This window comes from Zea mays, chromosome 9 (assembly GCF_902167145.1).
Source record: "Zea mays cultivar B73 chromosome 9, Zm-B73-REFERENCE-NAM-5.0, whole genome shotgun sequence".
Lineage (NCBI taxonomy): Eukaryota > Viridiplantae > Streptophyta > Magnoliopsida > Poales > Poaceae > Zea > Zea mays.
Window position 1 is genome coordinate 155,970,724 of NC_050104.1, and position 12,639 is coordinate 155,983,362.

Consider the following 12,639-nt stretch of genomic DNA (forward strand, 5'->3'; position numbering starts at 1 on the left):
TTAAATCATTTTTTTGTTTCCGTGCATGTCAATACATTTTCTTTCAACGCACATTTTTTCATCCTAAATTTGTGTGCATGTAGCAGAAAACAAATTGTTTACGCGGTGTACCACAATGCATAAAAATCTACACTGTGTAGTATAATTAATATCGGTATATGTCATAATCTGGTTCCAACGAGCCTAGCTGACTTTTGATTTTAGCTTGGTTGAACCGCCTAATAAACTAAGGAATATAGTTAAGAGTGCAGCTAATAGTTAGTTGTACTATTGGTTAGAGGTGTTTGGATGTCTCGAGCTAGTAGCTGAATTATTAGTTGGGCTATTTGAATGTCTCCTAGCTTGTTTACAGTAAATTAGTTGGAGACATCCAAACTAGGGATGGCAGCGGGTCGGGTTTTGTTCGGGTATAATAATACCCGACCCGAAATTGTACCCGAGACTTCTACAAATATCCATACCCACCAAGCCAATCGGGCGAGAAACTGTACCCGTACCCATGCCCATCGGGTATCCACCGGGTATCGGGTATCCAGTGGATATGTTATTGTAGACTAAATAACATTCGGTCAGTGTTATAATAAATGCATAAAATATTTTAGTTTACATCTAAGCACCAATGCAACATGAGAATGACTATATTTGGCTACACGTTGATACAATATTTCAACTCATAATTATCACATCCAATAAATTTAAATTTGAGTACAGAGAATAAAAGCTTAATGAGTTCATGACAGTTGACAGTTATAACATTGTCAATGCCTCATTGGTCTCAATTACATTACAGTTGACTGTTAACACAACACAAATTAATATTCATTAATCAACAACACATCCGAGTGAGTTTTTCTAGTGAATGTAGCACATTTTTAGTGGATGTAGCATATTTAAAGAGGTATATTGATATTTCGGGTATCCACTGGATACCCGTGGGTAAAGTATTTTACCCATACCCGACTCGATGTATTTCGGGTATCCGACCCGATAGGACCCACGGGTGAGTTTTTGTACCCGTATCCATATCCGGTGGGTACGAAACCCGCGGGTATCCATACCCACGGATCCAACTGCCATCCCTAATCCAAACAACTCAACTAATAAACATCCAAACAACCAACTAACTATTAGATGCACCCTTATTTACCCACTAGTCATTAGCTCGTTCAACTCATCTAAAATAAGGTAATAGTTAGCCAACTATTTATTAATCAGCTAAATCTACTAATGATTTTTTAACTATCTAACTATCAACTCCAGTTGATTAAAACATGACCTAAATTTATTTGAAGAGTAATGATCCTTTTTAGTTTGCTTGGAGTAATTAATTATTCTCTTTGTTCTAAAATATAATTTATTTTAGACTAATTATATATTTATTATGTAATATATGAATGTAGTTTACATGTATGTTTATATATATATTATTATTTGAATGAACATTGAAAAAAATAAGTTAGAAAGAATTATATTTTGGGAGTACAATAGTTTACTCGGAAGTGTACTACAAGTATGTTATTTGTTTCTCCGTTTCGATACATTTCCTTTTTTAGATAAAGACTTCGATACACTTCTACAGTTGTACTACCGGCCTCCTTTTGCGCTCCACTCAAATGTAAATGAGAGGACAACCACTGAAGAACATAAAAAATCTTAAAAAGCTCATCTTCTCTTAAGAACAAAATTCTCCTTTTCTAAATAAAATACAATCCCACATCGAGCACATCAACCTCGTTCGCTGTCCGTTGTCCTCTCCCTGCCCCAAGGGTCCTGGCGCGGCAAGATCAAAGCCTCCCAACAGCCAACAAGTCGATCGCAAATCGCAAGAACAAGAGAAGAACCAATCCGACAACGTCTCCATTCTCCCTCACATCTCCTTGCTCGCCCAGCAGCTGGCACTCCCCGTCTCCCCTCGCATCCGCATCGAATCGAGGCATATCGCCCTATATATCCCATTCCGCTCGGTTGGATTCAGCTTCCCCTCCCTCTCCCCCATCGATAAAACCGATGCGTCGCCCGGCCTCGCGTACCCTACCGGCGACGGGACGAGGGGAAGGTTACAGGCACGGCGCGTGAAGGGTCCTGCCCAGTCCTGCCCGGTCCGCCGCGATGCCGTGGTTTGAGATGTGGCTGCCTCCTGTGCCTGGCGAGGGGGCTGTGGCGGCGGCGGGGGGGCTGTTCCTCGACGGCGCCGATGCGGCGGCGCACGGCGCGCTCCTCGCGGCCATGCCTGGTTGCTCCTTGTCGTTCGTGCTCCGGCACCAGCGTTGCCGGGGGTCGCCGCCGGGGTTCCTGTCGCTGACGATGTCGGTAAAGGGGGGCAGGGGCTTTGTGCCGGCCCCGGTGGGGTTGCTCGCTGGTGCGGAGGAGAAGAGCGGGGCGGAGGAGTCGGACGCGCTGGTCGCGGGGAAGAGGGCCGTGGAAGCGGAGGCGGAGGCGGAGGCGGAGGGAGTGATTCTGCTGCAGGAGAAGGAGAAAAAGAAGAAGAAGCTGGACGATTGTGCTGGAGCTGGCGCGATGAACATGACCAAACACCTATGGGCCGGAGCCGTTGCTGCCATGATATCGAGGTATAGCCGCATTGTCTGTGGTTCACATTGATAATATTGTCAGCAACGAACTCTTTATTCATCCTCTATATTTGTCCAGTTTCCTCTATATCTTCTTTACCTCTATCAGCGTCCTCTGTATCTCGTCCTTTATACATAAATACCGATATCAGAGACATAATTTACTTTTAATTATTTTTACATACATATTTGTCTTACTCTCAAATGTATTATACATATTTTAATTTTGCTAAATTTATTGTTTGAAGTATGAAAATGGATAGAGGAGAGGAGATGAGAGAGAAACTCTATATAGAGAGGATTCAGCAGTGTCTAAATTTAGAGGACCGTTTAGAGGAGACTGCTGGATATGTAGAGTACGACCCCATCGTCTAAATTTATAGTACATAACCCTTTAGAGATTCTTGTTGGAGTTAGTCAAGACGAACAACGCCCTCCATTGTGTTTGGCTTTAAGTGTTTTATTACATTGTTGGGAGATTGGTACTCGTGCAGTTAAATTGAATCGAAAACTTTGAATCTTTTTACCAAATAAGTACTGGCTTCAAATTGTTTTTGGATGTTGTTGATAGTCTATTCAAATGAATTAAATTTTATCGATCTAGCATTTGGTAATTAGCATGATTTAGCAACTTACCATGATCGCTTATCTATACCACTATATAATCCACCACTTCAAATAAATCTAGAGCCATCCAAACAAATGCACCCAGAAAACCAACACATTAAAAATAAACGGACAAGATCCTACCTAAACTTCTCCTTTCTCTTACTCATTTACATCCAACGGATGATATTCTTCGGATCATCACTCATCCCCATGCTCCCACCCCACAAGCACCGCATGGCGGGACACTTTCTTTCTTCCTTTATTCTCTTTCTTTCCTTTATTTTCTTTATTTCCTTTTCTTCTTTCTTTCCTTTATTTTCTTTCTTCCCCGCCATCAATCATGTACGCGACGTCAATCATATACACTTTCCTTCCTTTCCTTTACTTTTTGTGTTTTTTCTTCTTTGATTTCTTTATCTTTTAAAATTCTAATCAATTCTCTTATTTTATTTTTTCATTGACATATTGCTGCCGCGTGCCATGCTGCATAGGGATGTAAACGATACAAATATTATCTGTACGTATTCGAATTCGATCCATCTAAAAGGGCTAAGATCCGAACCGTATCCGGGTCCTGGTATTCAGTAACCGATTCTTATTCGATTTATATCCGTATAATCAAAGTCGGGTATTTAAGATATTGATATTCATTCAAATGTTATCCGACACAACTCAATAATATTCGTATCTGATTCGAATCCAAAGAGTAAAAATGAAAACAAATATGGTATGAGTAATATCCGCCTGTATAGTGTATACTGAGGGTGGAACTGGTGGAGGTTCGATCGGTTCGACTGGGGTGCTTGGTTTTCCTGACTAAAATATAGTATGTGTCACATCGAACATTTGAATGTCGACTATGGGTATTTGTCGGAGAGGAAATTCTCCGGCCGGGTGGCGGAACGCACCCGCCCTAAATCCTAAGATGAGGAGGGGCCTAAGCGTTCTACCTGCTAGCTAGATGGACGATGAACACAAGAACACACAAGGGTTTAGAGTGGTTCAGGCCGCCGAAGCGTAATACCCTACTCCACTGTGTAATGTATTGAGCTTGAGAGCTTGTATGAACTTGTGAGTCTGAGTGTCTATGTTGGGTCTGAGTGAAGCTGCCTTGTAACGTCGTGTGCCCTCCCTTTTATAGCTCAAGGGGGGCACGTACAAGGGCACTGAGCCCCGACATGTGGGCCTAGGGGCAAAATGGAAGGAAATAACTATAGAAGTATCCAATGCCAGTGTCGCCCAGAAGATCTCCGAGCGCCATAATGTCCGTAGTGCATATGGTATTGATATTCTGCGTTCCTTCCTCGGTAACGCGCGAGTGATGATGAGCATAGTGTACGCCGCAGCACGGGCGTACTGCCTGCCAACAGATTGGACAGGCACGCCGCCTGCAGGATGGCCTAGTCGCTGCCCGTCAGCGAAGTGGACAGGGCACATTAAATGCCGAGGTGGCACATCGCCTGCCAGCGGCGTGGCAGGGCTCATTAAATGCTGAGGCGGCACATCACCTGCCAGTAGAATAAACAGGCGGCACGCCTTATCCGCAATAAATGCAGTGGCCGCGCGGCCCAGAGGCCTTACGTCAGGCTCCGCCCGCCGGCTTACGTCACAGGCAGTAGGCCACGTGGCAGCATCGGGACTCCGCCTGAGCGGGGAGCGGTAACGTACACGGTATGGTCCGGACACGTGTCGGGTCCGGACCCCCACCTGACCTTGATTAAGGCCTGGGTATTCTTTATCCCAGAATCCCGGGACCTTGCTGTGAGTGGCCCGGACCCCACACAGAGGGGTCCGGGACCCGTCCTTGGGGTTCGGAGCACGCCCGTGGAGGTTCTGGACCTCACCCGGAGGTCCGGTTCGTACGTACAGGGGTCCGACACTTTCCCATAGGGGTCCGGACCCACCGTCGATATCCTGGTGTATATCGTCTTCTCCGGCCACGTGGCGACCCCGGAGCCGTCCACGTGGTGGGGTCAGGTGCTGTTTACCGTGCCTTCACACTGTAGTAGGGGGTACCCCTGTTTCAGGGTACCAACAGTATTAGATATAGTTTAATTATAAATCTAATTATAGAGACGAAGACTAAACAAAGGGCAATATTCTGCCAAATTCTTTTGTTTTTTTCTTGTTTACCCATCTGTTGGCATATACAACTATCCTATCAGCTATGAGACAAAATCGCATGTATAATGCTGCTACTGTGACATAAAAGGTACAGTTCATGTAAAGTTATAGCTGATAATCTGTAAAGGTCCTTAGCTGAATAGAAATGGTTATTCTATTGACATCAGTGGGCAGTGGCACAGGTGTCACGACTCAAGATTTTTTGCGCCCCCTCATTATCCCCATCATTTTTGCCACGATTCTTAATGTGTATTCACTTTAATGTCTTTTAGATTTGTCGTAATTGTTAGCATGGGCACCTTACTAGTCTAGTGAAAAAGGAATAGTCTTTTCTCTTTTGACGTTGAACAGTTGCTGTTGCTTTTGATAGGAATGCTGAAGAATTATTTTTGTTTGTTAATTTCTACTTCCTCGGCTCTAATGAGGTATTGAGTATGTTGACCTTTAGATGTGGTTCGGTAAATTTGGCTTCTACCTCCCTCTTCCAAATTTTAAGTCGCTGACTTTTTTGGTATATCAATTTCTATGCATCTAGATGTACATTATATCTAGAAGCATAGCAAAATTGATGTACCAAAAAAACAACTTATAATTTGGAACGGAGGGAGTGCAAGTTATTGTCATTAGTCCACTTGATTAGTATTTGAACAGCGTGAGCTTTTGTGAAACAGGTTTGGTAAATTATTTAAGTAGTTAAGTTGTAGGTCAAGTAACTTAAGCTGTGTATGGCTGTATGACAGATGCTTCATCTGGGATGTATATGTAAGCTAGAAGCTAGAGTTAGTGAAGCTCCTTTACCATCTCATGGAAAAACTGGTTTCATAAAATTAGAGCCCAAATGGAGCCACAGGCCTAGAAATAGGAAAATAAAACTTGCGTAGGTTTTTTATTTGGCTTACCGTCCACAATAGATGCTGGACAGCGGATCGGGCTAAGAGAGGTTTGCCCCATCCTTCTGCCTGTCCAATCTGTGACCAGGCTGAGGAGACAATTCAGCATATTTTGACCTCCTGTGTTTTCACGAGGCAAATTTGGGCTGCTGTTTTACAGGTGGGTCTGATTGCTGCAGCCCCTGTGGGCTGTTCGAACAGTTTTTCTAAGTGGTGGAGGGTTACTATCAGTGCGGCCCATAAAAATCTGCGCAAAGGGTTGAATTCCCTCATTATCCTTGTGGCCTGGGAAGTTTCGAAGCATCGCAACAGCTGTGTTTTTGATGGTCTGGCACCTCAGGTGGAAGCTGTCCTTCAAAAAGTGGCCGATGAGTGCACTGTTTGGTGCATGGCTGGAGCCATTCATCTTCAGAAGCTCCTAGCCATGTTGTTGCCCCTTAATCCTTAGGATTTATGGCGGTTTGGTTGGGTTCCTTCCTTTTGGGTGTGGCTTGTAATTAGATTTTCTTGTGTTTTTGGGTTAGGCTTTTTTAGCCTTCCCTTGTTTTCTTTTTCTATCTTAATGAAATGACACGCAGCTCTCTTGCGTAGTTCGACAAAAAAAACTTGCGTAGGTTAGTAAGAATTGTCTGAATTGAGAATGATACTCTCGAGTCTTAACCACACACATAATTTTTTTTTGGCTTCCACAGGATGTTTTGGATCCCAGTTGACACTGTGTGCTTTCAGTAGTTTAAATTTTCTGTGCTACTTTAGAGTTCAGATAGTAATTCACTGTTGAGTTGGTTGATTGTGAGATCTTGCTGTTCAACCTTGGAAGAAGGGAACTATTTTTTTTCATTAAATTTGGTTGCTTTGAGGTGATTAGATTGTTGTGCTTTGATATATTGTAACCTTTCCCCTTTTTTCTTAATCCTTTTACTATTGTTGCTGCTGGGAAATTGAATGTTGTGTATCCTTGTTTCATGGTTGATGTCTATTGCTAGCTCCAGATTTAGAAGATTCACAGTATATTCATGGCCTCTGGGTAATTATTTTAGTTATTGTTCTTTTTATTAGGAAGATACTACGGGAATTTTTTTCATAATTTTTATATTTCATGCAGAACAGCCGTTGCTCCACTTGAGAGGCTAAAGTTGGAGTATATAGTTCGTGGTGAGCAGAGGAATCTATTTGAGCTTATGCATGCTATTGCAACAACACAAGGATTGAAAGGCTTTTGGAAAGGAAACTTTGTGAATATCCTCCGCACTGCTCCATTCAAGGCAGTCAACTTCTATGCATATGACAGTTACAGAAAGCAACTGGTCAAATGGGCTGGTAATGAAGAAGCTACGAACTTTGAGAGATTTATTGCTGGTGCTTTTGCTGGTGTTACAGCAACAATTATGTGCATACCTATGGATACAGTAGGTTTCTTTAAAGAATTTGTATCACATATTTCCTTAATATTTTAATTTGCTGTCATCTTTTCACTGACAATTACCTGGTTTGTCAGATCAGGACAAAGATGGTAGCTCCTGGCGGTGAAGCTTTAGGTGGGGTCATTGGTGTTGCCCGCCACATGATCCAAACTGAAGGATTCTTCTCGCTGTACAAGGGATTGGTGCCTTCTCTTATCAGCATGGCACCCTCTGGTGCTGTATTCTATGGAGTGTATGACATACTGAAGATGGCTTATCTGCATTCCCCTGAAGGAAAGAAAAGAGTATCGATGATGAAGCAACAGAAACAAGAGGCAAATGCATTGGATCAACTTGAATTGGGTACTGTGAGGACCTTACTCTATGGGGCTATTGCTGGTTGCTGTGCTGAAGCAGCTACATACCCGTTTGAAGTGGTCCGTAGGCAGCTACAGATGCAAGTAAAAGCAACAAGAATGAATGCATTTGCAACATGCCTTAAGATTGTTGATCAAGGTGGGGTACCAGCACTGTATGCCGGTCTGATCCCCAGCATGTTACAGGTATGTATTCTTTCTGAACCTATGTGCACATACATGTAGGGCTCAGATTTATTATTGTACTGCCTTCATTTTTTAATAAGGCTTACTAGCACCTACCATTTTAAGAACTCTTCAGAGGTATACTCTAGACTCCAATTTTTCACTTGAAGTATATCATCGATTGCTTCATGCTCAAGGTCATAGTAAAACATCAGCCAAATTCTAATCTGGTCATATACCTTTTTTATACTAAGCAGTAAACAGTATGCGTGCATATACTCTAACTAATTGTTGGTCAGGTGTGACCTTTTCGAATCCTAATATGCTTTATAACAAGATATGGAGAGGGTATCTATTTCGATTGTTAATGTATCAAACCAGTAATAAAGATAACATATTTAATGGAAGTGACAAGGTTCTTGACATATCCCTGCAATGAGCTGGTTTACTGAAAGAGACAGATTAGCACAGCCTTCATAAACTTAGGGTCTGTTTGGAACCACCCAGTTTTTAAGAAACTGGTTTATGGAAACCAAGGTGGTTCCAAATATACCAGTTTATGCATCAGTTTATAGAAATTGGATTCACAGTTTCTTAAAAACCAAGAAGTTAGCATCTCCTAACTAAAAAATAAAAACTGATTTCTTAAAAACTGGGTTGTTTCCAAACAGGACCTTAGAGATCTGCATGTATCGTTTTGTTCCTAGTATTCGTTGTGATCAGTGTATGCTAGTCTGTTTCAAATTGTCTCAAGTTTCTGGTTTTCTTTCTTCTACTGTTCAGGTTCTACCATCAGCATCGATCAGCTATTTTGTTTATGAGTTGATGAAGATAGTCCTGAAAGTGGAGTGAATACAAATTAATTGGTGAGCCTACGAACCACGTTCAAATGGTGATCACATACCTTGATAAAATTGCCGAAAAAAAAGTATGTAAGGGCTAGTTTGGAAACTCTATTTTTTAAGGGATTTAGGGAAAATGGGATTTCCAAACTAGCCCTAACTTGTGAAATTTTCTCGTAGACTTGTTTGACGAAAGCTCCTGATGCTGAGGGTAGCTTCAGGTTGGTACCGTAAAACATTGTTCAGCTGAGGCTTTTCACACTAGTTGACCAAATTGTACACGAGGATATATTCAAGACCTAATTCAGTGGCTTAGTAGAAGATTGTTCTCTGCAACTCTGCCCCAGCGAAATAATCTCGGCCTTGCCCAATTTCTGTTGACAATTTTTTTCATACTTTGTCGTTGATGTATTTGACACATTGACAGCAGTCCAGAGCGACATTTGGGACATTCTATCTGTGACCCTGTCTAATGCGGTTATACCTATACTTCGATCGGCTTTCCAGCGGCCGCATGTAGGGCTAGTTTGGAAGTTCGAATATCGGAGGGGATTGAAGGGGCTAAAATTATCTTCTTATTAAAATTATATAATATTAAAATTATATAAGGCCTAGTTTGGGAGCCCAAATCCTTGTGGGGAATTTGCTATTTTCCTGGTGTCTTTGGCCCACGCGAGAAGCTTCCACGGACCGCCACTCTGTCCTATTTGGTAACCGGCTCCGCGGGATAATGGCCCAGTCTGAGCCCAACTTCCACGTGGAAACTCGTCTGGCCTTCGGACGTCGGGTGACTATCCCTGACTCGTCACTTCCTCTCGCCTCCTCTCGTCACGGACACGGTCAGACGCGCCGCCACCCCCTCCTTCGCTGGTCACCACCACGACTCCGCTGGTGATTTGTTGAGTAAATCCAAACTCTTCCGCACCTTCTTGGTCTTGCTAGGATTTATTTTCTCTGTTTTCGCTCCTTGGACGATGACGAACGTGGGCTGGACGGATGGTAGGAGCGAGCGCGACATCTTGTATTTCGGGGTCTGGGACGACGGTGACGAACGCGTGCTGTTGGGGTCTGGGGATCGTGGTAGAACTGACTCTGGAAGTCTGGATCTTCTTGAAAGCGTGCTGTTGTTCTAGCCACGCTCAAAAGCATCCCCACAACACTTCCCTCATGTCGTCTGCTCGCTTGGCCCTAGCATTTCCTAGTGGTGATTTCCTCTTCTTGATTTCTTTCTTACCCCCATGATCTAGGTAGAAATCCGTTCATTGATTTATCCCTACCTCGACAACAACCACCTCTCAACTATTTTGGTTTGGTATCCGCGTTTGCTGTAGAAAAGGATGACTGCTGTGAAGCAAATGACATAACACGAGTGATGGGTAGTTGTGCTGATTTTTTAGTGGGATATTGGGTGAACGATTGGTAGAGACGAAGAGGTTTATCAGCGGTAGAGATTTTTTTTAGTGGGGTAATTTTATGGGGTAACTTTCATGGATATTAGATGATATTTAAGTTAAACTATGTTGGATATTAGATTAAGTCCGGTGCATGTTTTTATATTTTTAGTGATGTTTCATTGTGTTTTTTATTTTTCTAAATATTTCCTATTTTCTTTGATTTTTTTGTGATTTTTCTGAATTATTTTACTCAATAGGGGTTTTGAGCCCCGTGGTTGCCAAATAGTGGCAGGGAAATACACCCGAGTGGAAAAAAAAAATCTTCCAGTGAATTGAGATGTCATTTAAAATTCTCTTGGTGGATTACTTCCCTAGGTTTTTTGTACATTTGTTGGCAAACTAGTCCTAAGGAGGGGATTTTAGCCCCTCGAATCCTCTCCGTTATTGTGGCTCCCAAACTAGCCTGTAGGGATAAAAAAGTTAGGAAACCCTTCTCACCGTTTTGACCCGCATACGTTTTTGTTTGGTTAGAATCCGACAACGTAAAAGTCGAAAATGGATTATGCCGAATTCCAGAATATAAAATATAGATAAATGAGGACAAAATATCTTGAAATTAATCGAGAAACGGTAACTTAATTTAGAAAAGCTCATAATAAGTAAGTTCCAACTACACACAATAAATAAGTTCCAACTACACACGACTGTTCATTTACATCTACATACAAGTTTCACTCACACAAACACTATAGACTATCCATGCAGAGTTGATCATATATATCCATTTATAAGTTCTAAACTTTTAATACGTATGCCTTAAACAAACGATACATAAGCTAAAAATCTTGTATCATATCGTCTGGATCACTTGATATACCTTTTATGACACCCAAAAAAATAAGTATCACATCTAAAATCTCTAAATCCATAGGAAGAGATAGGACATGCGTGAAAGCTGAAATGAAAGACATAAAACAATTTAGTACAAGAAAATCTTCTATAGTTACAAATAAAAACTTTTTAAATTACATGATTTTTATAAATAAAAGCGGTACAATTACAAACTTTTTAAATTACATGATGATTACAAATGAAAATTGTTTCAATGCAAAATGTTTAAATTACATGATGTTTAAATGTAATATGTTATGAGATGTTTGATTTAAGAAATGACTACTAACGATGAGAATAAGATGATAATACTAACATTAATTGTTTACTTGTAAACAATAAGATGATTTTTTTTCAAAATATGAGAAATTACTGAATTTTCCCGAAGACAAGAAATTGAGTACAAATACATAAAACACGAAAAATTACCATATTTTTCCGAAAAATATGAAAATAGACGGTAAATACGCCCCATTGTTTATCGTACCGTTTTTTAACACATTATCCCGTTTTCGTATTGTTTTTTATATATCCCGATAAATAAAAAAATAACCAGAAAAATTGAGTAAACAATACCGAAAAACTACTGATTTTTTCCAACTGTTTTCACCCTTAGTCACATGACTTGCACTACTAGCAATGCTTATGCTTTCTTGGCTTCGCCGCATGAACGAAATGACAACAACATGGGCGCCACACTGTCTTGGTCCGGTCCATGAAAAGTCTGAGCCTCTGAGGCCTAGCACGAGAATCTCTGGCCCAATGTGGCAGGTGTAGGAAGACTACTTATGCTCCGTTTGAACGTTGATATTAGATGATATAGAATTGAATTGAATTGAATTTAATAACAAATCAGCCATAATATTAAAATGATATGTAATTCCAATTCTATTGTTTGGATGTTACTGAATTGGAGTTTGGAATTGTGCGGTCTAATTCCACACAATACAGAGGGGTGACACTTTGCGTTGGGAGAGAGAGTTTCTAGTTATAGTTCAACTCTAGAAAATTAGGTCTCTAATTCTAAATCTCAATTTTATATGCAGACAAACAATAGAATTTAGGAAATCTGATTCCAATTCTTAAATCTATACTCCAATGTCGGTATCCAAACGAGCTATTATACTCATCTCCTCCGACCACTCCTTCCTATGTAGTTAATCGTGTCCTCCGAACACTGCTTCTTCCCCTCCTCCAAGGCTCTACCCTTGCACGATGGACGATGGATGGACGAACAAATGTTGTTACTCGTAGTCGTAGCGATCCTAGATTCGAATCCGGCCACAGAGATTTAGTTGGGAGAGTTGCCTTGACGGGAACCCGTGCTGTGCAGCTGTGTGCGCCCGATCGACACACGCGCCAAATTCGGGCGGG

The 12,639-nt window shown here is 41.5% G+C and overlaps 1 protein-coding gene across 4 annotated transcripts; it reads left to right on the plus strand.

Moving 5' to 3' along the window:
• The first annotated feature begins 1,501 nt into the window (after positions 1-1,501).
• Positions 1,502-9,434, plus strand: LOC103639491 (probable mitochondrial adenine nucleotide transporter BTL3). 4 transcript variants are annotated; one of them, XR_002264924.3, is made up of 6 exons: positions 1,502-2,570; positions 7,180-7,220; positions 7,304-7,602; positions 7,692-8,159; positions 8,922-9,066; positions 9,161-9,434. XR_002264924.3 is itself a non-coding variant. In XM_020544055.3 (5 exons), exons 1-5 carry the CDS (start codon positions 2,110-2,112, stop codon positions 8,988-8,990), a joined length of 1,338 nt encoding a protein of 445 aa, XP_020399644.1. In that variant the 5' UTR covers positions 1,502-2,109; the 3' UTR covers positions 8,991-9,434. The 4 variants fall into 4 exon arrangements, 2 of the variants coding, with proteins under 2 accessions (XP_020399644.1, XP_008660461.1); XR_004852857.1 differs by lacking the exon at positions 7,180-7,220 and having other exon boundaries at positions 7,299-7,602; XM_020544055.3 differs by having other exon boundaries at positions 8,922-9,434.
• Positions 9,435-12,639: the final 3,205 nt, after the last annotated feature.

Coding starts and splice junctions, on each gene's coding strand:
- LOC103639491 (XM_020544055.3), top strand. CDS start 2,110: ATGCCGTGGTTTGAGATGTGGCTGCCTCCTGTGCCTGGCGAGGGGGCT. Junction 2,571..7,179: donor GTTGCTGCCATGATATCGAG/GTATAGCCGCAT, acceptor GTCTATTGCTAG/CTCCAGATTTAGAAGATTCA. Junction 7,221..7,303: donor AGTATATTCATGGCCTCTGG/GTAATTATTTTA, acceptor CATGCAGAACAG/CCGTTGCTCCACTTGAGAGG.